General features: G+C 53.9%; 12 protein-coding genes and 1 non-coding gene across 13 annotated transcripts; 8 read left to right on the forward strand and 5 right to left on the reverse strand.

Moving 5' to 3' along the window:
• Window positions 1–2: 2 nt before the first annotated feature.
• Window positions 3–1,661, reverse strand: K452DRAFT_349471 (uncharacterized protein). The gene is made up of 3 exons (XM_033545598.1): window positions 1,513–1,661; window positions 1,353–1,457; window positions 3–1,301 (listed from the first exon to the last, which is right to left on the reverse strand). Exons 1-3 carry the CDS (start codon window positions 1,555–1,557, stop codon window positions 105–107), a joined length of 1,347 nt encoding a protein of 448 aa, XP_033400909.1. The 5' UTR covers window positions 1,558–1,661; the 3' UTR covers window positions 3–104.
• A 442-nt stretch (window positions 1,662–2,103) lies between these two features.
• On the forward strand, window positions 2,104–2,752 carry K452DRAFT_324924 (uncharacterized protein; the record flags this gene model as incomplete). Its single annotated transcript, XM_033544735.1, has 2 exons — window positions 2,104–2,382; window positions 2,453–2,752. The coding sequence occupies 2 exons, from the start codon at window positions 2,104–2,106 to the stop codon at window positions 2,750–2,752; spliced, it is 579 nt and encodes a 192-aa protein (XP_033400910.1).
• A 154-nt stretch (window positions 2,753–2,906) lies between these two features.
• On the reverse strand, window positions 2,907–3,585 carry K452DRAFT_222291 (uncharacterized protein; the record flags this gene model as incomplete). Its single annotated transcript, XM_033536552.1, has 4 exons — window positions 2,907–3,086; window positions 3,151–3,276; window positions 3,339–3,418; window positions 3,480–3,585. The coding sequence occupies 4 exons, from the start codon at window positions 3,583–3,585 to the stop codon at window positions 2,907–2,909; spliced, it is 492 nt and encodes a 163-aa protein (XP_033400911.1).
• A 388-nt stretch (window positions 3,586–3,973) lies between these two features.
• Window positions 3,974–4,063, reverse strand: K452DRAFT_t39. The gene has a single exon. It is a non-coding gene; the product is annotated as a tRNA-Arg (tRNA).
• A 168-nt stretch (window positions 4,064–4,231) lies between these two features.
• On the forward strand, window positions 4,232–5,256 carry K452DRAFT_324926 (uncharacterized protein; the record flags this gene model as incomplete). Its single annotated transcript, XM_033544736.1, has 3 exons — window positions 4,232–4,387; window positions 4,445–4,972; window positions 5,029–5,256. The coding sequence occupies 3 exons, from the start codon at window positions 4,232–4,234 to the stop codon at window positions 5,254–5,256; spliced, it is 912 nt and encodes a 303-aa protein (XP_033400912.1).
• A 568-nt stretch (window positions 5,257–5,824) lies between these two features.
• On the forward strand, window positions 5,825–7,068 carry K452DRAFT_284596 (uncharacterized protein). The gene is made up of 6 exons (XM_033539967.1): window positions 5,825–6,197; window positions 6,260–6,324; window positions 6,383–6,461; window positions 6,527–6,547; window positions 6,642–6,683; window positions 6,839–7,068. Exons 1-6 carry the CDS (start codon window positions 5,893–5,895, stop codon window positions 6,876–6,878), a joined length of 552 nt encoding a protein of 183 aa, XP_033400913.1. The 5' UTR covers window positions 5,825–5,892; the 3' UTR covers window positions 6,879–7,068.
• Window positions 7,069–7,863: 795 nt separating this feature from the next.
• K452DRAFT_244951 (uncharacterized protein) lies at window positions 7,864–9,304 on the reverse strand. Its single transcript, XM_033537964.1, has 2 exons — window positions 8,972–9,304; window positions 7,864–8,925 (listed from the first exon to the last, which is right to left on the reverse strand). The coding sequence occupies exons 1-2, from the start codon at window positions 9,297–9,299 to the stop codon at window positions 8,246–8,248; spliced, it is 1,008 nt and encodes a 335-aa protein (XP_033400914.1). The 5' UTR covers window positions 9,300–9,304; the 3' UTR covers window positions 7,864–8,245.
• A 630-nt stretch (window positions 9,305–9,934) lies between these two features.
• On the forward strand, window positions 9,935–11,330 carry K452DRAFT_284598 (uncharacterized protein). Its single transcript, XM_033539968.1, has one exon. The coding sequence runs from the start codon at window positions 10,043–10,045 to the stop codon at window positions 10,880–10,882; it is 840 nt and encodes a 279-aa protein (XP_033400915.1). The 5' UTR covers window positions 9,935–10,042; the 3' UTR covers window positions 10,883–11,330.
• A 1,355-nt stretch (window positions 11,331–12,685) lies between these two features.
• K452DRAFT_284602 (uncharacterized protein) lies at window positions 12,686–14,362 on the forward strand (the record flags this gene model as incomplete). Its single annotated transcript, XM_033539969.1, has 6 exons — window positions 12,686–12,722; window positions 12,784–12,856; window positions 12,917–12,999; window positions 13,055–13,655; window positions 13,725–13,856; window positions 13,949–14,362. Coding segments are annotated over 6 exons (959 nt in total), but the record flags the coding sequence as incomplete, so codon positions are not given.
• On the forward strand, window positions 13,969–14,574 carry K452DRAFT_136311 (uncharacterized protein). Its single transcript, XM_033535335.1, has one exon. It carries the CDS (start codon window positions 14,121–14,123, stop codon window positions 14,496–14,498), a length of 378 nt encoding a protein of 125 aa, XP_033400917.1. The 5' UTR covers window positions 13,969–14,120; the 3' UTR covers window positions 14,499–14,574.
• Window positions 14,575–16,890: 2,316 nt separating this feature from the next.
• Window positions 16,891–17,784, reverse strand: K452DRAFT_196338 (uncharacterized protein; the record flags this gene model as incomplete). Its single annotated transcript, XM_033535955.1, has 1 exon — window positions 16,891–17,784. A coding segment is annotated over one exon (894 nt), but the record flags the coding sequence as incomplete, so codon positions are not given.
• Window positions 17,785–18,715: 931 nt separating this feature from the next.
• Window positions 18,716–20,712, forward strand: K452DRAFT_284605 (uncharacterized protein). Its single transcript, XM_033539970.1, has 2 exons — window positions 18,716–20,169; window positions 20,228–20,712. The coding sequence occupies exons 1-2, from the start codon at window positions 18,814–18,816 to the stop codon at window positions 20,354–20,356; spliced, it is 1,485 nt and encodes a 494-aa protein (XP_033400919.1). The 5' UTR covers window positions 18,716–18,813; the 3' UTR covers window positions 20,357–20,712.
• A 2,181-nt stretch (window positions 20,713–22,893) lies between these two features.
• Window positions 22,894–25,657, forward strand: K452DRAFT_244963 (uncharacterized protein). Its single transcript, XM_033537965.1, has 5 exons — window positions 22,894–23,059; window positions 23,135–23,162; window positions 23,215–23,903; window positions 23,960–24,759; window positions 24,815–25,657. The coding sequence occupies exons 1-5, from the start codon at window positions 22,943–22,945 to the stop codon at window positions 25,179–25,181; spliced, it is 2,001 nt and encodes a 666-aa protein (XP_033400920.1). The 5' UTR covers window positions 22,894–22,942; the 3' UTR covers window positions 25,182–25,657.
• The last annotated feature ends 179 nt before the right edge of the window (window positions 25,658–25,836 follow it).

A 25,836-nucleotide genomic window follows, 5' to 3' on the forward strand; every position in this document is an offset into this window, starting at 1 on the left:
ACAGACTGGAAAGCTTCGGCAGCCGTGACTTATTTTTTATTTTGTTGTGTCCACCCCCCTCTTCCTCAAAGGCCTAGATAAATGGCAAGGTGACTACAGCCAACTTATATCCTCTCTCCCTCAAGAATAGGCCGTGCTTCACCACTCCTCCACCAGCTGACATCATCCTTGCCAGGGAACTCATACTTATTCATGCTGTCCGCCTTCATCTCGACACTGTATCCGGGCTCCACTGGCGTGACGTAGTAACCCTCCTTAACAGAACTCGGATGCAGGAAATGCTCGTGTAGGTGGTCCACGTACTCCAGAACGCTCAGTTTACCACTCACGACGACATAGTCAATGGTACTGAGATGCTGAGTGTATTCAGGTAACCCAACGCCCCCTGAATGAGGCACAATTGGAACGTTGAACTTCTTCGCCATCAGCAGCACCGCCAAGACTTCGTTCACACCACCCATGCGGCATGCATCAATCTGGCAAATATCGATGGCGCCTTGTTGGAGCAGTTGTTTGAAAATGACGCGATTCTGGCACATCTCGCCAGTCGCAACGCCAATTCCGAGAGGCTTGAGCGCTTCGCGGATTGCTTTGTGACCGAAGACGTCGTCTGGAGAAGTTGGCTCTTCAATGAACCAGGGCTTGAATTCTGCCAGCTGCTTCATATATGAGATAGCTTCTGGCACGGACCAAACCTGGTTGGCGTCGACCATGAGGATATTGCCACGGTCATAGCCGATGACCGAGCGGGCGATAGAGAGGCGAGTCCGATCCTCCTCCACAGACGACCCAACCTTGAGCTTGAAGTGTTTGTAACCGTTCTTGAGCGTCTCTTCTAACAACCCCTTCATCTTTTCCTGCCCGTAACCGAGCCAGCCCGCACTGGTTGTGTAGGCAGGTACAGCTCGATTGGTTTCGGCATCCTTGATCCTGTCCGCTTTGCCCTGTTCCGACTCTTTGAGGATTTTGATGGCTTCTTCGGGAGTGATGGCGTCAGTGATGTAGCGGAAATCGATGCATCTGACAAACTCCTCGGGAGACATTTCGGCGACAATGCGCCAGACGGGCTTCTGGAGCACTTTGGCCCACAAATCCCATATCGCGTTGACTACTGCTCCAAGCGCAAGGTGTATGACACCCTTTTCAGGACCAATCCAACGGAGCTGGCTGTCAGAGACCAAGTATCTCCAGGTTTTGCCCCAGTCGGCAACCAGAGAATCTAGAGATTTATTCTGCACACGCAGGGCAAGCTGACTTATGGCCTGGCACACTATTTCATTGCCACGACCAATCGTAAATGTCTGGGATGGATTAAAACGAGGTCAGCAATGAGAAGGCATGGATCGGCGTACCATGCCATGGCCGGAGTGAGAGCCGTCGGTATGCAGGATGCAGTATGCAGCGGAGTAATCGCCGGCTGCATTCATGGCATCGGAGCCAGTCTTATCCAGAGAGGTCTGGTCCAGTCAGTGAGGGTTTAGGGCACAGTACAATGGGTACGTCTTTGCTCACAGGGAAGCGGACATCGCGCGTCTCACAGTGAGTGATGGTGACCATGATTGCGGCTTGGTAGAGGGTAGGTTGGTAGGGTGCTCTGGCGAAAGACCAGAGCGCAATGGCTGCTCATATATAAGAGCATCACGGACGCGATGCTCGGAGGAACGATGTGCCCCCGCAATGCCCTTCCATGCCCCTCGTTGTCCCTTGGCGGGGCTGATAGGTGGATAAACTTGGCGTGGGGTTGCCGACGGTCGGCTATTGTCCAGGCTATTGGCGCTGTCGGCTTTCGATGGAAAAGGCCTCACCTATCGAGCCGCCGTCAGTAGCAAAGTGCCCGTGAGATGCCGTAGTTTCCCCTTCGGAAAGTGGGAGCGATTGGAGCTTGCGGATGCATCGTGGTGTTGTCAAGGCGTAAAGTGCAATAGGGTTTCGCAGGTGTCGCGCGTCGGTCCTGCAACCAACGGACGACCTCACACGCCGCCACCCTTCACCGTCTACCCTTCATCACACACCACACACGGCGGGCCCCTCTCTTCTCCGTCGCACAAAGCAGACAGGAACATTCCCGCCGCAGTCCCACCTCGCAGCCCACATCCGCCGCCCATGTCTGACGGTTCGAGCACGCTCAACATCCCGCAGCTACTCGTCCTCGCAGTCGTCAGCTTCCTGGTCTTTCGCTGGTATAACTCCAGCTCTTCAAGCCCCGCTAGGGCCTCCGCCAGCCGCAATGCAGGCCCCCGTGTGAATCCAGCTGCCGTGGAGCAGATAGTGCAGATGTTTCCACAGTTGGACCGGAGGCATATCGCCTGGGATCTACAGAGGAACGGCTCGAACGTGGCTGGCACTACAGAAAGGATCTTGAGTGGGAGGGGTTTGGAAGTGGTGAGTTTGAATCCTCGACTTGTCTGCCCACCACTGTGGAATGTGTACTCTGGCTAACTTACATCCTCAGCCCCCTCCGTCATTCCAACCCCAGCTGCCGCAGATCTCCCCACGACCAACCACTACAAACTCAACACCCGCGAAACCCACGCATCCAGATTTGATCACAAGATACAACCTCTCCTCCAAAATCAATTCTTCAAGCACTGAAACCCCGCAAACCGGCGGAGATGCTACACAGAAAACGACCTGGTCACAGAACAAGAATGAGCGGCAACAAATACTGCAGCGTCGTCGCGAGGAAATGATTCTGGCGGCGAGGAGGAAAATGGAAGAGAAAGACAAAGCGAAAGCAGCATCGACGTCATAGATCTGCAGTTTCTTCTGAATACAGGAACACGAACAGCTGTACAAATGCACGACAAGCTCGCCGAACCAATTGCCTAGTGTTCTCTGTGGACATTGTTGTCTGTTCTATAGCCGTTATATCCAACGTAAACCGAAGACGGCATCCGTTTGCTCTTTCAGATGCTGTGAGTCGGATTTATACCAACCCGGTGCTCGAATAAATCCAACAGTGGCAAAAACAACTTTCGTGTGCTACTGCGGCCTTCTTTCAAAGCGTTCTTATGAGTCTCTGCCCAAGAGCTTAATTCCTCCCATGTGATCCATTGCCAAGACTCACATTTCTCTGGTTCTAGGAGCTAGTCGAACGTGAATCATAAAAGACTTGGTAAACCCAACTGTTCAAAAGCAGGGAAAACATACCTCAGGTTCCGTCTTGTCTCCATGAATTTTTGCGGTCATGAAAATCGTCACGTAGTGTGCGTCGTCGCCCCGCATGATGTTGTTGGTGGCTGTCAGGAACTTTACAACCGTGGTTGACAGTCCCGTCTACAAGGTACGTATGGAAGGTTAGCTTTGTGTTATCATATACATAGCTATAGGTGACATACCTCTTCGAGCGTTTCCCGGGCTGCACAGGTTTCGAAGGTTTCACCATATTCAAGATGACCACCTGGTAATGCCCATGTACCTGTACGGGAGTAAGACTAAACACGCAGTGCAATATGCTGGCTTTGATGTTGTTAACATACCTGCTCCATGAGCGCCTTTACGCTGACCAATTACGAATTGACCACGATCATTAAAAACAAAGACGCCCACTCCCACTTTGGGCTCCTTGATCAAGGCAGATGCCATAATACCAGATGAAGAGATTGGGGTTGTTCCGGAGCAGACAATTACCGCAAGGTCGAAGAGAGCCGCAGATGTACAGAATAGTATTTGTTAGGTAGGCGAATGAACATTAACAATTCTACCGCCTACCGCGTAAGCGTAGCGCATCCTTATATAATCTACTTGGTATTTGTTTGGAAGGTAGATAAACAGTTGACATTATATACTCATAAAATATAAACAAGTCTTTAAGAGCAGCGTCTTTACAGCGTACCATAGAGTAAGTATATACGTACGGGAAATCTTAATATATTGCCGCTGTTGGTCATCCACCATAGACGAGCTGATTTCTTTTTTTTTCTTTTCTTTTTTTTTTAAAAAAAAAAAGAAGAAAATTAAAAAGCAAAAGAAACGACCAGCACGGGACTCGAACCCGCAACCTTGCCCTTAAAGACTTTTTAGGTACTAGGAGGGGCACGCGCTACCATTGCGCCAACCAGCCATTTGATAAAGGAATTTTTGAGACTGCAATAAATATTTACAAATGTTACTGAAGCCTAGCAAGATAAGATACCATGGCGTTGCGATCTTGTCGTACTCCTACTGTGTTCCTCCCAAGACTCCAGGCCGCCACCTCACGCATGTCGGATCGCATCCCAATCTAGTCGCCATGCCCTTTTCTCACCACAGCCATTCTGGGCAATTTTGTGCTCATGCCAAAGGTTCGTTAGAGGACATGATCAAGACAGCAATAGCCAAAAACTTCGAGACGTTCGCTTTGACGGAACATATGCCGCGCGATGGAGAGGATTTGTACCCCGAAGAAGTGCGTAAGCTCTTGATAGTGACTGACGGAAATGCGCCCAGCTAAACGTATATGTAGACAACGACGGCGGATGGACTTAGCAAGTTATTCGATGATTATTACCACGAAGCGCTCCGCTTGCGAAAAACCTACGGCTCTCAAATCAAAATCTTGATTGGGATGGAAATTGAATGGATACGCCCCTCCTCTTTGGACCGTGTTCTGAGCTTGCAACGGCAATACCGGCTTGACACGTTCATTGGCTCCGTACATCATATGCACACGGTACCGATCGACTTTGACAGGCCGATGTACGAAGAAGCACGGAGGAGGTCGGGAGGCACAGACGTACAACTCTTTGAGAGCTACTTTGACGAGCAGTACCGCATGCTCCAGGCACTGAGGCCACCCATTGTTGGTCACTTCGATCTCATACGCTTGCTCAGCGACGAGCCGGACCGGTCATTGAGAGACTGTGAAACCGTGTGGCCCAAGGTACAACGGAACTTGGAGTACATCGCTGGTTATGGCGGGCTTCTGGAGCTAAACACGTCAGGATTCCGCAAGGGCATGAAGGAGCCATATCCAACGTCTGAGATATGCGAGGTAGGTGCAAGTTAGGACGACTTTGTTGTGGTGAAGCTTCGTCTGATGCAACTCAGTCCTTCCTCCGACTCGGCGGACGCTTCACTCTATCTGACGACAGCCATACCGTTGAGCACGTTGCAACGAATTACCATCGTTTGCCAGAATTTTTGGCGCGTGTCGGCATCCGGGATATCCACTACCTTGCTCAGGGTCGAGAAGGCCCAGACCCTCGCTTCCCCGACATCTACGTCTCAAGCATCAGCCACGACATGCTTTCCGCACACGCATCTGCCTCGCGGTAGGGGCCCGGGGAACAGCCCAACGTGGCCAGGTGGAGGTCCTGGCCATTGGGCCTGGCCGAAACCGCGCAACAGGTAAAAGTCCATGCTGCCCGCTGGAGCGAATGATTGCAGGTTCATGGTTTATACTGGGGCCCAACCCCAGACGACTCTGCGTGACAATGTGCGGCTTGTGGCAACGATGCACGGCAGGGCCCGCAGCGCAGCCACGCGAACGGTAGTGGTAGTGTTGCCGGCACAATTGCGCAGGCGATTGGACGGGGCCGGCGTCAATAGCGAGATCCGTACCGATGTGTTGGGCACCCGAGAGCGGGGTGCTTAGCTGGTCAGCTCTCGACGTGTGACATGTGCCGCGAGCTTGCGTTAGCCTCGATCAACAGATAACGGGCGTGAGTTGTCGTGGGATATAGTTGGAGGCGTCTATAATGGCGGTGACATGATGCAGCCAGGCAGGGTCTTGCCGGGTGGTCGATCGCTCTGTAGATCCAATTCGCCGAGCAGCCGGGACGCTCTCGCGATCTTTGTATAGAGTCTCGAATGGCCGTCGGTACGCATGTGCCAAGGGTTTAATCTTCGTCAATCGCGCTTCGCAGCAAAAGCAGATGCGAAGGAAGGCGTGCTGTGGGATGGATGCAACGAATGCCCGCGCGTGGGCTTGAGCTCCTCCGCCCACGGCCTTCTGACGTCTCCCATCCCATAAAAAGCTCCCTCTCCGCCCTGCTCCTGCTCCACCACATCTGCCATCTGCATCCCGCCGCCACCGCGTTCCTGCAACCCCACCATCTCTCCGAATCGTGCACAGCTGCCGCAATGGGTGTCGAAAAGAAGGTCATCAACCCCGGCAACGGCGTCGACTTGCCCCAGAAGGGTGACGACGTCACCATGGAGTACACGGGGTACCTCTACGACAGTGCCCAGGCCGCCAACGACTTCAAGGGCAAGAAGTGAGTGCGAGCCGGAGACGCCATGCGCACAACGCCCACGGCTAATCTGCGTGTCGCTACAGGTTTGACTCTTCCGTCGGACGTGGTGACTTTGTCACCAAGATTGGCCAGGGTCGCGTCATCAAAGGTTGGTTGGACACGCACAGCGCCAATTATCCGTGTTGATGAAAATCTCCGTGTTGCAGGCTGGGATGAGGGCATTCTGGGAACCTCAAGCCAGGAGGGCATGTCGTTAGGCGAGAAGGCCACTCTGACCATCTCGAGGTACGTACTCTACACAAGCAATCCCAACCACTACGGCTATGGTTGGCTGACACAAAGGCACGCAGTGACTTCGGATACGGTAGCCGGTAAGTGACTCGGGCTTTTTAGCACATCCTGCGCGTGCACTTTTTCTTGTTCGCCGCGGCGCACGGGACAGCGCTGACAGGCTATTCTAACTAGTGGTTTTCCCGGTCATATTCCTCCCAACGCGAGCTTGGTGTTGTAAGTGCTTCCTCCCTGTTCACTTACAAACGTTACTCTGAATCCTGTTCCCTTACTTTCACGTTTCCGTTGTCACCTATTCTCTTCTCTTTTTATTGTTCAGTTGCATCAACTCATGACAATTGCGCTGTACCGGTCGACTGATATGTTGGTAGTGACGTCGAGCTTAAGGCCATCAACGGAAAGACCGCTTAAGCAACTCGCAATCCATCAAACAGCCTAAAACCCGGGGAAAATCTGGCATGTTATTGTGTGATAATTACGTGGCACCAACTCTGGAGATTCCTGTCCACTGTGGGGCTGTCTGTATTAAAAGTCAACTCGTTTGCTACACTCCCTTAGAAATCACATTTGGTGTCTGCAAAATGCGGACATTTATCAGCTTGTCAGTATCACCAGGTTCCGTGCTTTCCCCTTCGACAATGGACTGCATCGATGGGCATGCGCTTCGAGTCCGAGAACGTCATGGTGATCAGCAAAGGCAAGGACTCTCGTTGCACTTGATGCACTTGTGATCTAGCTAGAGCGCGAAAGCTGAGCAGCTGCGAGCCGCAAGTAACAAGATAGGTGTCCAAACTGGTACACTTTTGTGACAAGGCTGTGGCCTTCTCATCCCTTTTAGTAGTGATACTTGGAGCATCTTACCATCATCAGGCCCCAGAACCGAGCTGTCTCACCCACGGGCCAGAGCACGACAGTAGACCGGCATGAACAGAGCTTATTTTGTTAGTCTGGTCATTAGTGAGCAGAGCAGGGTAATTGCGAAGCATCCGCACGTTCGTCCGATCAGGAATGACTTGGTCATTCTCCCGAACGCCCTATCGGATCGCACCTCGTTCGGGGCTTATGCGACGCATTGTGCACGACGAATACGCTGCAGCTACGGAAAACACTACTTGCGCATGGATGGCTATCCTCCTGTTTGGTAAGCTGTCATCAATGGGGGCTATGTCTTCCGAAACCCCGACGTGGACTGCTGAAGGCTTGCTGCACAAGCATAGCGTAAGAAAAGCAAATCATAAGCTTGAATCTAAAATAACAGAGTAACTCACATGTCAGCCATGGATCGAAAAGCAAAGAGCTTCTGCCAGACTGAAAGGCTAATGTGCCACATTCAGGCCCTATCAGCCCTGCAAGGCGGTCACATGCACCAGTAGGTGACTTGAGCGAGGAAGCATATCTCGCCAGTAAGTCTGCAGATCGTTCGATACTCCACATACGCGGTTGCACAGCTTGTACCACAACAGGCGATGGTCAAAACGGCATGAAGGACAGCAACCATACAGTTAAAGAACATGTTGCAAACCCAAGCCATCCACCGAGCACATGGTTGCGACAAAAATAACTACAGATGGTTCAACTAGGCTTGGCAACCGAATAAAGAAGCCTCCGTCAAGCTCGAGCAAAAGGATTGCAACGACTGCACCTGAAAGGTCTGGCATGAGCCCGGCATACAACCTGTGATCGAGCTGTCCATAGCAAGCTGCGATAGAAGTTGTATTCCCCAACACCCTCGCACTGTGCAGGCCGACTCATACGCTGACGCTAAAAGAAAACATGTCTCATTCGTTTCTCTCGTACATCTCTTGCCAACCTTTCCCCAAGGCTTCGGTGGCTTTGTGGTCACTCCAGTACCACAAATTTTTTGCCAAATCCTTGTCTTTGGCTAGCGGGCTCACCTTTTCTTCCGCTCCAATGGGAACAAAATATTCGCCTTGAATATCGTCGGACGCCACTTCGGCGTTGGTGGCCAGAAACATGGCGGTCGCAACAGCATCTTCGGGAGTCTGTACGGTGAGACGGGACGTTCCCTTGAAAACCGCATCGGCCAGGTCGCCGGGCAAGTCTTTGCAGGCATCTACGGCGTCCGTGGGGAAGTTGCCGGGGAAAAAGCAATTCACGTGAACATTTGCCACGCCTTTATTTTGCATCAGTCGCGCTAGCTGCTTAGTGAAGAGGAGGCTGGCCAGTTTGCTGCGGCCATACCTCCAGCAACCGTCATAAGCAGCGGGCGACTTGATGGGATCGGGAGAGGTGACGTGCGAAAAATTCAGTTCCTGACAAACCAAATGCAAGGATGATGACGTTGTCACAATACGAGCGTCTCCATGTTCAGAGGCGGTCTGCTCCACAATGGGCAGAAGGAGGTTGGTGAGGACAAAGTGGCCCAGATGATTCACGGCAAAGAGGGTCTCGACGCCTTGAGGGGATAAGGTGCAGTCCGGCACGGCGGGCTGGGCGGCTGGGTATTGTTAGCGCAGGCGCAGCGCAAAGGTCAGATGGCGTACCGTTGAGCATGAGAATGTCCAGTCGGGAGAGGTGGTCCAGCAAGGATTGGGCGGCTTGCTTGACGCTGTCCAGGTCGCTCAGATCGCAGCGGAGGAAGCGCGTGCGCTGTTTCAGGGCATCGTCTGGCAGGCCGAGTGCGCGCGTCCACTCGAGCTTGGCGTCAGTGAACTTGTCCTCGGATCTGGCGACGACGTAGAGGCAGTCGATTTTGCAGCGGAGCAGCTGGGCAGCACACGCACGCCCCAGGCCGGCCGAGGCGCCGGTGACGACGGCGGTCTTGCCGGACAGGTCGGGCAGGTGGGCGAGGGAAAAGTGGCGGGCAGACATTGTTTGGTGTGGGTAAAGTGTCTAGACTGCGGTGACATCAGTCCAGAGCACCACACCGATTCACGTGTGGGCGGCGGCCACGCCATCACGGCGACGCAGGCGGCCAACCGCGCAAAGGGTCTGCGAGGTGACGGAAAACTCTGCCATGCAGCGTGGGCGCCGTCGCGGGAGGCGGGATGCAGCCACAGGGTAACAGGGCAGAACGAGAACTCCGGATTTGCTTGGGGGCATCACGTGCGGTGCCTGTCGATCGCGCGCGCGCGACGGCGGAGAGCCGTTGGCCCAGTCTTCCAGAGCAGGACCGAGGCCGCGCAGCCACTTCCCAAAGCGCCGCCCGACACGAAATTGGCCCGCCATGGCTCCGACCACTCTTGCCAGGCCCCCCCCGATCCCACAGGTACGCTTAGCCACCCATTGGCCGTCCACCCCTGCCGGCCACGATGCTCGCGGGCAGCAATTTGCGTGCACCCGCTAGTCGTCGCCGTCGTTCTTGGTACCCCTAACCTAGGTAGCGCTTTTTTCCTTACGCTTTCTTATAAACCGCTCGCCCGCTGCCTCCCCTGCTCCCTCTGCACCTTACCGTCTCTACATCACCGTCGTCGTTTGCTTCCAAGCTGGGTCTTGTCCACACTCTTTTTGGCTACCCCAAGCTCACGTTCCTTCGAACTTCGATCCGATCCCGATCCCACTGGACCCACCTGACTTTCTCTCTACTCTCAAGGATCCCATCTTCTCCTTCCAATATGCAGTCCATCACCTTTGCCGCCGCCATTCTGGCTGCTCTTCCCCTAGCCTCGGCCGGTAAGGCCACTGTCATCAACAACTGTGACAGCGGCGTCAACCTTTGGACTGCCGATACCTCGCGTGGCCAGAAGGGCCCCCACTCCGTGAGCGCGGGTGGCAAGTGGTCCGAGGAGTACTACATGGTCGGTGACGGCGATGCCTCCAACGGCGGCGTCTCCATCAAGTTGACCACCGGCAACGACTGCGAGGGCTCCATCACCCAGTTCGAGTACACTTACAGCGCCTCTGGCAGCCCCAACCTCTGGTACGACATCTCCAATGTCAACTGCAAGGGCGATGCCTGCCCTTTCTACTCGGGCGGCTTCCTGCTCGATGGCCCCACGCCTGTCGATTGTGGCCCTCTGACCCTTGTCTGCGACAAGGTCTACAACCTCTGGAACGACGACCTGGCCACTCACGGTATGACTTCCGATGAGGATCTGGTCCTCTACCTGTGCGGCAAGGACGGCGGCTCCGCTGGATCCTCCGCTTCCCAGTCTGTGGCTTCCTCGTCCGTCGCCGTCTCCACCCCTACCTCGGCCGCCGCCACGACTCCCGCTACCTCGACTTACGTCTCGCCCTCCACAATGATCACCGCGACTCCCTCTTCCCCCGCGGCCGACGTCGCCGTGGCCAACGTGGTGAGCACCGAGGAGGACGGCGAGGTTGTCACTGAGGTCGTTACCGAGTACGCCACCGAGTATGCCACCGCCGTCGTCACCCAGTGGGCCAAGCGCTCTCCCGAGCCCCACGTCCACAGGCGTGCCCACCAGCACAACCACCCGCACTGGCGCAAGTAGAGTGCGACACTCGCCTGCTTTGTTTTATTTTCAATCGACAGCGTCCATTTCTATTCCCTTGCATTTGCCAGAACTGCAAACAGTGGCATGTCTTAGCGACGCCAGGTGTTTCGGCGCACGCCCGGCAAGATACCACGCGCGTGTTATATTTGGGTTCGATGGGAATTATCAGCTTCAACTTCAACTTCTTGTCCCGGACCTCACGCTCGGCGTCGCCTTGGATCGCCGGGTTGGCCGGACCCTTCATATTGTGTCAATAGAGGCCTTTTGTTGGTTAGAGTGCTTGAGGAGCAAAGGGACGCCAATACTACCATCTTCGACTCACGATGACATGACTTTTTTCTTTTTCTTTCTCGCTTCTCTGAAACATATACCTTTTATATAGCGCACCGGGGTCGTTTATGATGCGCTGAGCTTGGAGCATTGTTCCGTAGTCAACCAATACTACTTCTTTCGCTACACATGATCGACGGCGTGCCCGACGCTTTGTCCGCCCATGCGAGGTCTGCACATCTGCACATATATTTAAATTTGCAAAACGCGCGTGCAATGCATGCGGGCCTGATCGCCATGTGTCCCGTTGCGCGGGGTATGGTGCTTGCATTAAGCATATATCTCGTACGACCTGGCCGATGCCACGGCCGCGGCCGTGGATGCAGGCGGGGAATGCTTTCTCCAGGCGATCTACTCCCACCCCGGCTGCTCGACTGCAAAATCGTCGCGACGGCCGAGGAGATGAACTTGGTCCGCGTAGCATGATGCCAGGTTGCGGGCCGTCCATGCACATGCGACGATCCTGACGGACTGGGTCGAGCCGGGGCTCTGAAAGGAGATCGTTTTCTCCTTTTGCTAGAAACATAGTCGCCCGGTCCACCCCTCATCTCCGCAGCTCGTGCGCCTTCGTTTGCGCCCTTGCAGACTCGATAGCCCGCCATGCTAAGGATCATGGTCTACCTAGACCAACTCCCCGCTATCGACCGCCGACTTGGCATTTCAAATCTCGCTGCGCTTGGCTGTGGGCTCTGGCGCTGGCACGCGGCTTGGAAGATAGAAGGAAGAAAGAGCTGTGGCTGTGCCACTGGCAGCACGGAGCGATGTTTGCACCTAGACACACGGCAGCCAAGGCTGGCATAACTGGAGACAACGCGCTTCAGGGGGTTCTATCTTTGTATTCGTGCTAGGTCGGTCGAACCACGAGCATGAATGCGCGTAAGTTTGGCGACCGGCACTTTGCGACGACCCTTGCGCATGCGAGGTCACCAATCGCTCCGGCTCCCGGCACGCATGACGTTGCCTCTATCTCCGCGTTATCCAAAAGTCACCGCTTGCTCTCCTGAGCATGGGTAGATGTTATTTATATGCGTTAGGGGGAGAGAAGACCTACTGGGTGGCTTTTAAACTGTACAGTATCTGCTCGACAAGCACTCCCGAGGGGTGTGGGAGGGAGGCGTGGGAGCTTTCAGTCAGGCTTGACTCGATGTTTGGTGCGTGTTGATGCAGGCCATAATGTGGAGGCTTGTCCGTCAAGCCATCGTGCCTCCCGAAAAAGAGAAGTGACTGTAGGAGTGATGTGAGCTGTGAGTATGGGCGTACTTAAATCAACTGCCAAAGGAGTGTTCATAGGGAGATGTTTTACTTGGTGTCGGAGGTTTATTGTGGAGGTGTAGTAGGTAGATAAGCAACACCGTGTCGAGTTCTCACTATACCCGATAAGGCCAGAACCCTGCGACGTCCCCCAAACCCACCAGCTCCGCCAGCGCCGCCTCCGCCCTCGCCAAACCAACGAGCTACACCAAGTTGCAGCCATGGACAAATTCTCAGCTTTCGGAAAGAACTTCTCGTAAGTCGTTCCGCCCCCGCCCCCGTGCTCTCTACTGACAACTTGTCTTTTGGCCGCCCAGCGCCTCGTTCACGCCCTTCGCCGCGCGCACCCAGCAATATGTCAAGGAACAGCTGGGCCAGGCCGACGACAAGGTATGCTGTCCACTGCACCCGCTCATGGTTTGCCACAGTCGCTTACCTTGGACCGCTTAGACCCAGCTTCCTCCAGACTATATCGAGCTTGAGAAGCGCGTCGATGCCTTGAAGCAGGTTCACCAGAAGATGCTCCAAGTCACGTAAGTCCGAGCCACCTTGTACGCTGCTTCATTCTTCTCCGCTAACGGGTTGCAGCTCGCAATACACCAACGAAGCCTACGACTACCCCAGCAACCTGCGCGAGTCCTTCAACGACCTTGGCCGCACTGTTTCCGAGAAGGTCCAGCTTCTTTCCTCTGCGACCTCTCCCGCTGAGGCCCAGGCCGCCCTGACTGCTCCTCCCTCCGCGAAGCCCCAGCCCAAGACCTTCAGCCATGCTATTGCCCGTTCTGCGCTCAACAGCTCCACAATCCTGACGCAGGACCTTGGTAGCGCTGGCGAGGATCCTCTGGCCACGGCCCTTGAAAAGTATGCCCTTTCGCAAGAAAAGATTGGCGAGGCTCGCCTGTCGCAGGATGCGCAGATCCAGAGCCGTTTCCTTGCGGGCTGGAGCACAACATTGAACACCAATCTCATGTTTGCGAGCCGTGCTCGCAAGGCTGTTGAGAACTCCCGCCTGAGCCTAGATGCCACCAAAGCCAAGGCTAGAAGTGGCGGTGCCTTCAGCCTTCCTGGTGCACCTGGCCGTAGGGAGCACGACGATGAGCACATCAGCGAGGAAGCCAGGGCGGAGATTGAGCAGGCCGAGGACGAATTTGTCGGCCAGACCGAGGAAGCCGTTGGGGTGATGAAAAATGTATGGACTTTCTCCTGCGAAGCTTACATATGGTCCACAAACAGGTTGTTAACGTGTCTAATTTTTTAGGTTCTCGACACCCCAGAGCCATTGCGTAACCTTGCAGACCTAATTGCTGCTCAACTTGAGTACCACAAGAAGGCTTACGAGATTCTGAGTGAACTGGCGCCTGTCGTTGACCAGTTACAAGTGGAGCAGGAGGTGCGTACTTACGAGTCGATTGGATTTTGATGGATGCACATGCATCGTTGGCCGACACCTCGACAGTAATTTAATATTCTAACTTTTACTAGGCGAGCTACCGCAAGAGCCGCGAGGGCGCCTGAACAGAAGTCCATCATTCTCCGGCTCTCTCAAAATACCCTGGTTGTTGACGAAGGTCGTCGTGGTGTACTCGGGCTACCCAAATATGCCTTGTTTCGCGGCTGAGTTCTGGTTTTGTTGAAGGATATTGATCAGGCATCTATGTCTTCCGCTATGCGGTCGCCAGCAGCGCTCACGGCTGGTCGCAAGTGTTTTGCATATCCTCTTTTCTTGTTCGTTTGGGGCTTTCTAAAATCGGGCTTTGGGTCTTTCACACGAATCACTCGCCTGCCGACTTGTCGCCCATCGTCCAGTGAAACTATGAACGTGCAAGTTCCAGTGATTGTATTCGATATTCTTCACTGGTGCACTTGCTACCTCCTGGCGTGGCTATCCCACGAAAGCTCCCAAATCTTAGAAGTTCATCCAAGGGTATTTTACGTTGATCAAAACACGATGGAGCCTATTCCCTGCCTTCTAGGCAGGCAGGTACGTCCAGTAAACGGCTTGATTGGTAAGGCTTTCAAATATTATGAATGAGCCTATGTGACAGTAGTCCTCGACCTGTGACTTATCCATAGGTCACCAACCCAAAGTCGATGCTGTATGCTAGTTGTCAAAACATAAGGATTACTTCTGACCGTCCCTCTTAGCTCCCCATAAGAAAATAAAAAGTACATATCTGTGACTCGTTAGATAGTTTTGCTGTTCATACCGCCCGATATCAGGGTTGAAAAATTAGGTTTCCATGATTGTCTAACGCAGTAGAGGCGTGGCATCACTAAACTTTGCTTAAAGCTGGTTCTACTTCTTTCGAACAACGGTTTCAAACGCGCAATATCGGGACACAGCGAACGCCTCCGTCTCTAACACTACCTTCTCATCACCAATAATAAAAATATATCCCCTCTCCTTACCCAGTGTTTTGCTGAGAGTCCATCGTCTTGCTATGTGTAGTTTACGCTTCGCATTAACATATGCACCACACAAGGATGCCAGTTGCCAACTCTATCGTCTTTTACTATCGAGCCAAGACGGCCATGGGAACATCTGAAAATCTAAGTTTATATCGCGTCGTTATGAAAACACTGTCTGATTAAAGAAGTTCGCGCGTAGCTTGGTACAGTGAACATTTCAAAACGCACTGCAATTCCTATGGTAGTAATGTTGTTTCTTGGGCTCGCAGAATTACCGAATGTCAGAAAGCGAGTCAAGGGCTTGGGTAGATAGGATTTTTTAAGTGATATTAGAGTTGCTAAGTTCCGTAGCAGCGCTTTTCGACCTTTAGGGCTTCCACGGTCTAAACACATACCTACTTCTTAATAGCAGCTTATATAGTACGAGTGTATGGAGGAGAAAGAGCTTCTCTAGCACAACTTTCTATGCATACTAATATCGTGCTGTGTCTATCCTATTTCCTTTTCTGTTTTAGATAGGCGCAAGGAAGACGAGATTTAGGAATAAATAAGAATAAACATAGAAAGGTAAAAGAGACCTTAATGATATTCTAAGTATTTTTTTCGATAAAGAGTAGAGTAAATTACTTTTCTTTTAGTTGATATATTATCTTTTATAGTATCTACTACATTTTGAATTCGATATAGATACTTGTTAATTACCGAATAAATATAAGAGTTATATTAATTATAAAGGAAACCTAGTTTATTATAAATACAAACAAAAGTATATAGTATTATAAGCCTATCTATTATAAATTAATTTCCTACACAGTAACTACTATAGTTATATAAGAAGATATTCCGTAGTAATAAAAGCATATAAGATCGGCTTAAATTTAAATATCAATAGACTTAGAGAAAATCGAAGGTATATATAATAGTACATTTAGATAATCTATATAGGTTTCTTATAAGATAGGTCTAGAGGCTTCACTCGTGATTAGATATGTAGATTATAAGGGTATATTAAACTATGAAAAGTCGTACCCCTTAGACCGTGGTAATGTATTTAATAAATGCTTCATCCTCTATCCGAAAATGTATTGTACAAGTTAATGTGCGAATTTACTACAGTAGCATTTAACTTGACAGCATATGATAGACAGTATTAGAGACTTTAATGATTTGTGCACCCCTTAACTTTATCTTAAGTGTAAATCGGTATGCATATGAATTATTTTTTCGATGAACACGATAAGCAAAAACGCTACAACAGGTAGTCGCTAAGTATTCATGAAAGTAGAATATTGGAAAAGTACGAGAGGATTCGAAAATACAAGGGCATATAGATATACAAGAGTACGAGGGTAGCCCACGACGGCACGAGGGTGCCGAGGTGAAAGGGTGGAAAAGTAAGTTATACATGCTCGTCGGTTGTATTTTATCGCTACTGGGATCTGATCTCTGCCCGGCCTATGTCTGGCATATACTGTGGGGTTGAACATGTCCATGACTGCACATGGAAAGTGAACATGATTCTGACTTGACCTCGGAACTGGAACGATTCACCTTTGCCCTGATGGATCCAGTGTTCCAGTGTGCAACTCCAGCCACTACGGCCTGACAAGCGTACATTAGCCAAACAAGATAGAGTATTTGCCGAACAATCAGAGCTTCCTGGTGATCTCGTTACTCATTCATCAAAGAGTTCGGCCGAACAAGCGTGTTAAATAGGCTTGTCTATGCACCTCCTGGGTGCTACGACTTCTGAACTGAAATCCGCGCTTGAATGTGTACATCAACTTACGAATCTGTGGAGCATGCTTCTAAGTTCAGCCTTCAGCATCACCAAGCACATGGGCAATTCCTTCCCATAGACGTCCTCCATTTTCTTGGGAACGCTGAAAAAATCTTTTGGCTTCGTCCAGTTGTACTTGCCTTTCTTGATCGATTTCTTCCACGGCATCGTCCTCGGCAGATATTTCCAAATCTGAAGCCTTGCGCGCTCGGTCTGAATCACCGTCCTGGGATTGAAGATCGCCAATCCATAAGGAAACCATGCCTCGTAGTCTCAGCAGATCCGCGTGCTTATCAAAAGGCGGAGAAAGGAACAGTTCGTCGAGTCGCTGCGCTAGTTCTTTGGCCTGCTTCAACTCTTTTGCTTTAACTGCAATGATTTGGGCCTCACGGTCCTCAATATCTGACATGGACTCGGCAGTGTCATCATCTAGGTCTGAGGTGTTGTTGGAGGACTTTTCGATCATCGCAATGCTAGCGTTTTTTGTCTCGCAAATCTCATGTATCCATAAACCAAACATAGCTGGATAAAAGGTAAGCGAGTTTGTGAAGCGCTGATGAGTCTGGCGGTAAGGGTATTCCAAAATCAGCCGCTCGTAGTAGTCTCGGGCAGCCTTGAAGCCTTCCTCGGTGAAGAGCAAATCGACGGCGTTGTTTTCCTTTTGGGAGTATCGATGCAAGAGAATTTCAGCACCAACGCCCCATCTTCCGCTGGTTCGCACATCCATGCTCTTTCCATGGTAATTGCCTCTCAAGATCATTCCCCAGGCACGGCCTGCCCGTTGATAGTCACCTTTGAGTAAGCAGCTATGCATCACCGCGGTCATCACGCCGAGATGGTGCTGGCGCAAGTTCGTCGGCGGTTGGGATGAAGCAGATGTTACACGAGCGGTTGACGATAGGCCGGATGCGTAGACGGGAGGGTCAAGGCTTGCCAGCTCCTTCTGGATGGCGGCTGGCGAGAGCTTTGGCTCGGTGCGGGTGGCTGCGGCGTGGGGGAAGGGGGGTGGAGGTCGGGCGGTCTGGGGATCAAGGCCGGCGACGCGGTACTGAAGCGCATCGGCAGGCGTCAAGGCAACGTCGTCGCCGTCGTCGCCGTCGTCGTCGTCGTCGTCAGGGTCGGAGTCATGACGCTTCCGCTTGGCGGAGGGGCGGAGTTGAGTGGCTCGCAGGCTCTGATGGGCGGAGCGAAGCGGGGGTAGATAGTAGTGGGCCATGGCCACGGGGAAGGGAGGAGTCTGGGTCTGGGTGCAGGTTCGAGATTCGAGACAAAAGTCTCGACCCAATGACGTGCCGAAACGTACCGGAGATTCGCCGCCTCACACGCTGGTAAGCCAGCTTGGTATCCGCTGTCGCTCACACGCCCTCACCCACTCAGCTCACACTTCAACACTCGCTACAACACTCGCCCCGCCCACATTGCTCCCGCTTTCCCCCAGGCCTCCTTCCTCCGACCTGTTCTCTCGATTCGCCCCTCGACTATTCTTCCGGCACTGGCCCCCTAACACTTTGCCGCCATGGGCCAGAGCAGCTCCAGAGGCGTTCCGGCCTCTGAGCCGCGCTCCTCGCCCTCGCCGCGTCCCTTCTCTCGCCGCCACACCAGCCAACTGGACCTCGATACCCATCCGCCCTCGCCCTCGCCTGCGCGCAGCCGTAATCCCTTCTCCCGCCTGCAGTCCTGGCACTCCGAGGCCAACTCGTCCACCTCCAGCTCCGGTGTTAGCCGCCGCCGCTCCAGGCTGACCCGCGCCCATACTTCCATTTCCAACATTCTCGACCGCCACCACTCGTCCTCTCGCACGCGCGACCGGTCGCACAGGCGAAGTTCCTCGCATTTCTCGTCGTCGTTTTGGACCCGTACGCCCTCGCCTGCCGCCGACGAGAGTTCTGGCACACCTGCTGCGCCACGGCTGCACGTACCCGATCTCAATCTAGATCTCGACGAGTTTACCGAAACCTTTGACACGGCAGAACCAGCCCAAAGACCACGGGTAGCATCTCCAGGAACAGACGATGAGCGCGAGGATAGCCTACGGAGCGCAAACAGCATTTTGGATCGGGTGACGGGGAGCAGCGGGCAGGACCGAAGTGGAGGAAGGATAAGAGGCTCGGTGCGGCGAAGGCGCTCGCCTGTCCAACAAAATGAAGATAACGCGGCAATGCTGTCGCGCCTACTCTCGGTTGCTGCCGCTGCCACGGCCGCAACCCTCATGGGAGACGACCATCGCGCGGGCGCTGAAGCTAGGAATTTTGTGGGCGAGGATGAAGACGGCACCTTTGACGGTTTCTTACAGTCCTTACAAAACGGCAGAATAGCCTCTGCTCTTCGGGGAAGTGCCGCTGACATGGATGAGAACACGGAAAACCCAGGGGGCCCACCGGCGCCCTTGAACTTTTTCCGCATGTTCAGATTTGGCTCGTCTAACAACAACCGGAGGGATGCAAGATCTACTGGTGTTCAAGGAGACTCCACAGACAGGGAAACCTCACGTGCAGAAGATGAAAGTACCGAGGGTCGGATGATTCCTATCATCATTGTTGGCATTCGTTCTATTAATCCCTCCAGTGGTGGCAGCTCACAACAGGACGATAATATCCCCCCATTCCTTGATGCATTATCTAACTTTCCAACCCCGATCACGTCTGGAAACGACTCCAGCATTGATGGGATCCTTCGGCAGCCCCAAAACGGGACGAGGTTTAGTCACAGGCGCCGGGCGTCGATGGGAGGTATAAACACCTTCCCCTCGACGTATGACAGTCAGCGGCACTCGCGCTCGCCGGACCGCCCTAGGCCACGTTCTACGCTATCGGATGCAGCCGTCGGCCCGCGACCTCCACCCTCGACACCTGCCAGCTCGGGTCTTTCGGCTTTCTCTTCTGGCAGAACAACCCCGACATTCACACCGCCCGCCACAACGCCCACTTTACCGTCGCCGGGGCCATCGCGCCGCGAAAGCTTTGCGCGTACTCCGACAAGGACGAGCTCAGGGCCCGAGTCGGCTTCTGAAGAACATCAGCCAGCCAGCCCGTTGCGAACGGCCAGGCAACGGCGCCTGAGTGAGTCTGACCACACCAGGTTTGGCGCTGGTTCAGCAAGGCGCAATGGCGTCGTGGAGCCAGATCATGCCCCTGGCGAGGGGCCGAGAAGCTGGATCATCTACGTTCTTGGCGGCAGCTACCCGGAAAATCATCCGATTCTTACCACGCCTAGTTTGTTTACGGATACACCGACTTACGAGGACATGATGCTCCTTTCCACCCTTCTTGGTCCGGCGAAACCGCCTGTTGCGAGCGAATCCGACGTTGCATCGGCAGGCGGTCTTTACACTATTCAGGCCTCGGCCGAGGGCTTGATTGCTTGTCGTGCCGAAGGATCTGCAGAAGAAGCAGAGTGTATTCCCATCTCTTCTGAGCAACGCTGTCTTGTCTGCTTGAGCGAGTACGAGGTTAATGAGGAGGCGCGGCGATTGATCAAGTGCGGTCATTTGTTCCACCGAGAGTGTATTGACCAGGTAAATATATCACCGTCCGTGACCGGCAAATGAGTGCTGTTAACAGGAAAATAAACAGTGGCTTACCACCGGCCGTAACTCCTGTCCCTTGTGCAGGGGCCAGGGCGTGGACGAGCATGAGCAGCGACCGAATCCGTCAGCGAGCTCTGAAGTGCCTACATCGGCGGCCCCTCCAGAAGCTGCATGAGTAGTAAAGTCGCCGGTTGGATCTATTGCGATATATTTTTATCTTTCTCGAGAGCCCCGCTGAATCTCATCCCTGAGATTACGACTTCTTGTTGAATTGGTGTGCTCTCACTTACCGTTTTGATTTTTGATTCTTTTTTTCTTTGACCTCCAACGCTGCGATGAGGCTCTCGGTTAAGCTCAGGAGACCCCTTTCTGATTTGGATGGCTGAGCGTATTGCCACATCAAGCCCTGCATAGTGCTGTAGGCGACGCGACGCGCAGTAGTATCCGATGATCAGCATCTCGTTAGCGGAGGACGTTGTCCGTTGGAATCAGCCCTCCCCTCGTTTTTTTTTTTTTTTGGTGCGCACGGCGATACGGAGACGGCCTTGTGGAGGAATGATCGTTCTTTGGCGGTTTTTATCAGCGAGCCTGGGTTTAGCATGCACGGGGATTGTTCGGTGTCGGCGTTATCACCAGGCGGGCCGCGGGGTCTCACGGACGGGATTGTGTCATGGGGATTTCGTGTTCCTATTGTTCTTTGTCGGGGGGCGCGTGCGCTCCCGTCTATTTTGGTTCTTTTGTGGATGATTGACGACCTTGGGTCTCCCTTTACTGTGGGGAGTCATAGAGATGACGAACCGATGCGCGGGACTAGGCTAGAACAGAGCTTTAATGAACGAGGTCGACGACGCAAGAGCAGGGTGGAGCCGTGGGTGGTGGAGGAGGGCAATGGCGGGCGCGACGTTAGTATTAGCAGGCCGCTGAGTGGACGTAGGCGTCAAGGCTTGGCAGGCGATCGGCGGCGTCACGACCAGAGTTGCGCGGGCTGGCAGGGTCATGCTTGATGTCGATGACGGAGCAGCCAAGTGAGCGCCACAAACCCGGAGTGCCGGAGCGGTGGAATCCGGGCGCACGTGCCAGTCGGATTTGTGAGAAAAGCTAGGACGTAGTACCGTAGAGGGACGACGGATGTGGATGGTGGTGGATGCAGTGGATGCTTCGGTGGAGATGGATGGTGGTATGATGCGGGCGGTGAGAAGAAGCAAGAGGGAGTCGCGCCGCGCCAGGAGAGAGAGAGATTTAGCTAGGGGTAAGAGATCTCTGGGCGAGTACGTACATAGTACCTACAATACTACATACTCTAGAGGCGCGCAGGGGGCAGCCCCCACACTATTTCTCGCCGTCACCCCTGTCCATCAGGGCTTCCTTTTCGTTCGACGCGCGTGTGCAGGGGCGGGCCGACAGATCGCGCGGTGAGGCGGGCGGGATTGTTTCATTGTTGGTGTTGCATGCAGACTGACGTGTGAAGATCCGTATTCGTATGAGGAATGGGGGAGCATCAACCCAAGACGCCGCACCTCCACAAAGGGCCGATCGCTCTGGGTTTGGGGGCGCGGGATGATGTCTGCGCCACGGCCATGTGGAGGGCTCGCGGGACCTTCCGCATCCGGAGCCTCAATGAAGCTGATGCAGAGATTGCGACGACAGCTGGCATGTGACACGTGGGCGTCTAACGGCCGAAAGGGCGCAGGAAGGGTGGTGGAGCGTTCGTTAGGCCCTGCCTGATGCGACATCTCGGTGCAAAACGGCGGCGAGAGGGGGGACATTAAGGTTGTTCCCTACCGGCACCCCTGCCCGCATGGCGATAATGGCTGCACGGGATATTGAGCGATATTGCAGGGAGCAGGCCTGTCGGCCACGCGCCTGGTCGAACCACCCCATGGCGCCGCTGGCAGATCGCTCGAGGATGCGCTTGCATTGACTCGAATCTCCGAGCGCGACATTTGAGATTCTCCGAACGTGCAACCCATGGCGGAGGTTAATGCGACTGTCGCCGCCCTCCTCCCAGCCCGCCGGACGGAGCCTGACGTGCATCGGGCCTCGAGCTGCTTTCGCGGCCGCCACGGGAGCACTGGGAGATCCAAGACGTCCGTCGTCGGCCGGCGGCTGGGCCCCCATTCAGCGCTGCGATCCGCGTCCGGGGTCGTGCCAAGTTGGGGGGAGGGCCGTTCGAGAAGGCGGGGCGCCCTCCTCTTCTCTCATCATCCTTCCCTCGCCGGCTGCGCCCGAGCAATCGCTGAATCACGCAAGCCTGCCGGGCCGCTGGCCAGGAACCGGCGAGTACGGCCGTGTGTCCACAGGGCTGTCATTGACGATTTGCCCCGACTAATCTTAGGAACAGCTAAGCCCGGTATATTACCCTCCGGGGAGCGGCTAACAGGGGACTGCGCGGTTCTAAGATCAGCCTACTTCATAATACCATCCGCCCAGACTCGCTGCGCTCAAGTTCCTACACCTATCTCCTCGCTCGCGTGCAGAACCTTGTTTAGGCGCCAGCACGTATGACGTTGGCCTTGACCGTGACGCCGTCGCCGCCGCCATCACTCCACGCCTTTCCTCCGCCGCCGCCGCCGCCCAAGCCAATATGGACGGCCACTACTCCAACGTGCCCCAGATGCCGCCCTACCACTACGCCATCAACGCCGCCCAGCCCATGATGCCCATGGACTCGTACGCCCCGGCCTCCTACCCGCCATTCCAGACCCTCTCCTCCGAGAACCTGCGCCAGGGCTACTCCGACCTCGAGGACCAAGCCCGCACCATGCTGCCCGCCCAGAGCTCCGCCAGGGCCCGCCGGAAGCCCGCCGTCGGCCAGGACCACGTCAAGCACCGCAGGACTCGCAGCGGTTGCTACACCTGCAGAAACCGCCGCGTCAAGGTACGATGACGCACTGCATCGCCCACTCCCCGCCGCGCGCCCAATTTGCTGATTTCATGTCCCGCCCTCTTCCAGTGCGATGAGACTCACCCCATCTGTGAGAGTATGCATGTCCTGTCTGTCCGAGTGGCACACCTGCTGATCACATACTGCAGGATGCCGCAAAGGCAACAGAGAATGTGTCTACCCGGAGCCCGTCCAGAACGCCAAATCTCATCGAGCCGCAAGCAGGACCAAGGGCTCCTCTCCCGGCAGCGCCTCGTCTGGAGACGAGGGCAGAGACCATCTACCGCCAATTCCCGACGATGACGAGGAGACGCCAGGATCCAGCCATCGCGCAAGCGTATCCAATTCGAGCCACACCGGCCGAGAGCAGTCGAACACGCCGTCGCTTACCCACGACAAGAGCCCCTCGCCTTCGACGGAGAGTTCGAGCGTCATCGCCCACGCCCACCCGCGGCCTGTACCATCCCGGACGTCGAGCAGGCAGAACCTCCGCCGCTCGCCCATGGACAGGACCTGGAACGAGCTCAAGCCCGATGTGCGCTATTATCTCGAATGGTTCCGCGATAACATCACCTGCCATCACTACGCTTTGAAGTACGATGGCGCAGACTTTATGCGCACGACCCTACTAGACATTGCCGTGCACAATGACCCATTGCTCTACGCCGTTGTAGGATTTGCCGCCTACCACCATACGGTGCAAAGGCCAGATGGCCGCCTTCAAGACTTTCTCGGATACTACAACCAGTCCGTTAACCTGCTTCGAGTTTCTCTGCAGCGCGGGCAAAGACGCAGTCCAGCCACCCTTCTCACTATCCTACAGCTGGCTACGATCGAGGTATGTGATATCCTCAATCCCTTCCAGGAGGCAATTTTGCTCATCCGGCCGTCTAGGAGTACCTAGGAGATTGGGTCAATTTAATAGGCCATCAAAAAGCCGCATTCGAGATCATCACCAGTCTTTACACCCCGCAAACCGTCATGCAGAATGAGACTTCGCGCCGGATCTTGCTGTGGTATGTCCGCTTCGACCTTTTCGGAGGCTTCCTAGGCGGCAATGAGACCGCCCTCGCACGAGACTGGTTCGTTGCCTGCGCTCAGTATTACGTCCAGCAAACTCGCGACAGACCAGAAGACCTCAACAGCAAGTTCGAGGAAAGACTATGCCAATGCCGGTTGTTTGCGAGGGACGTATCAGCACTCTTCTCCAGGACGACAAAGGGTCTTCTTGACTCGGAAGCGTTTGCAGCGGAAAGTGCCGCCATAGAGCAAAGATTGGCGGAATGGTACGACGAACTCGATCCCGCTTTGATGGACGAGTCAAAACACATCACGGATTTTTCCGGTGCGCCACCTCGAGACCCGGAAGACATTGTGGATCCTTACGACCCCAACTCCATGTATGGCGGCGACCTTTTCCCAATGAACATTTGCCTCATCGACTACTGGGCCATCGTTCTCATGTTCAAGCTGCAACTTGCGATGATCCGAAGAACGACGCCGTCGCCGGACACGGTTACAATAGCATTTAAGGTCTGCCAGATGTTCGAGGGGCTCGAACTGTGCCCGCAGAGCCCTCCTGGCATTCTGATTGAGGCCCAAGCAAGCTTGGGGATGGGCATTATGTTTTTACCCAAGGATCAGAAGCATATCATGTGGGGCCGGCGCAAGTTTGCCAAGGTGGAGTCATTAGGGTATGTGCCCAATGAACTCCCACAGAAACAAGTGTAAACTGACATGCTCTTCTAGATTTATTCACCCGCAAGCTCTCCGAACACGCATGTCTGAAACCTGGAATGCGGACGTCTCACGTTGGTGGCTACCCGAAGACGAAGGCTACCCGCCAATCATAAAATCTATCCGCGGATTTATCGAGGATCGCACTGTCAACCCCAGCGACCAGGAAAAGCAGGATTTGAGAGACATGAAGGGTTTGTTCAATGAACTCAGTCTGGGTGAGGACAAATTCAGCCACACCCATGTCGAGAATGCCGATAGTTTCGATCCGTCGAGCGAAAGCTTTAGCATGGACATCCAAGCTTTTGATGAAGCCATGATCTACCAGGAGAGCCCAGAGTTTGGGTGGAACTACGACAGTCATAACTCTGAAGCGTAAGAGTATTTCGACTGGTACTCATTCATGGCAAGCCCTACATTGCCTGTCATCGGACTGTTCGGACGTCCGAAGTCCGTGGACCGGACCACTGATCTACCTTCCCTTTTTGGCCTAGGCTAAAGCACAGCCACCTATTAGGAATATTCATCTGGACTGAGCTGCATACAATGATCTCCTGCCGCCCGTGCCGCATTGCTTAGATCCTTGCTTCTAGTGGATAATCTTTCTTTTTGTTTTGCATGTGATGGGGCGTTCTGGCATGGAATCTAGCCGTCGATGGACTTCGACACGGCTCATAGAAAAGTTTCTTTCCGGCTGTATTGGGAAAACGGATAGGCAGGTCTTCTTGTTTAGGGAAAAGGGTCGGCAATAGGGCCATGGACTGGAGTAACGGTGTCATCCCAGGGTATTGTGCTATCTTGGCATTCAAGCCATTGTATTACTAGCTGTATTATGTACCAATAATCCGCCACCGCGCCGCATCTCGGCATTGGAATCAATCACCGTATGCATGTGAGTTATACTTGGCTGAGTGGAAATGACATTTCTGCATGTCGCCCGAAAAGGCAATTGGAAGTAGTAGTCGTCTAAGCCAAAAACGGCAAGATAGTGAAGTAAAAGGTTACACCCGACAGGACCCAGAATCAACGGAATT

The sequence above is a fragment of the Aplosporella prunicola genome, assembly GCF_010093885.1.
Source record: "Aplosporella prunicola CBS 121167 unplaced genomic scaffold K452scaffold_5, whole genome shotgun sequence".
Taxonomy (NCBI): Eukaryota; Fungi; Ascomycota; class Dothideomycetes; order Botryosphaeriales; family Aplosporellaceae; genus Aplosporella; species Aplosporella prunicola.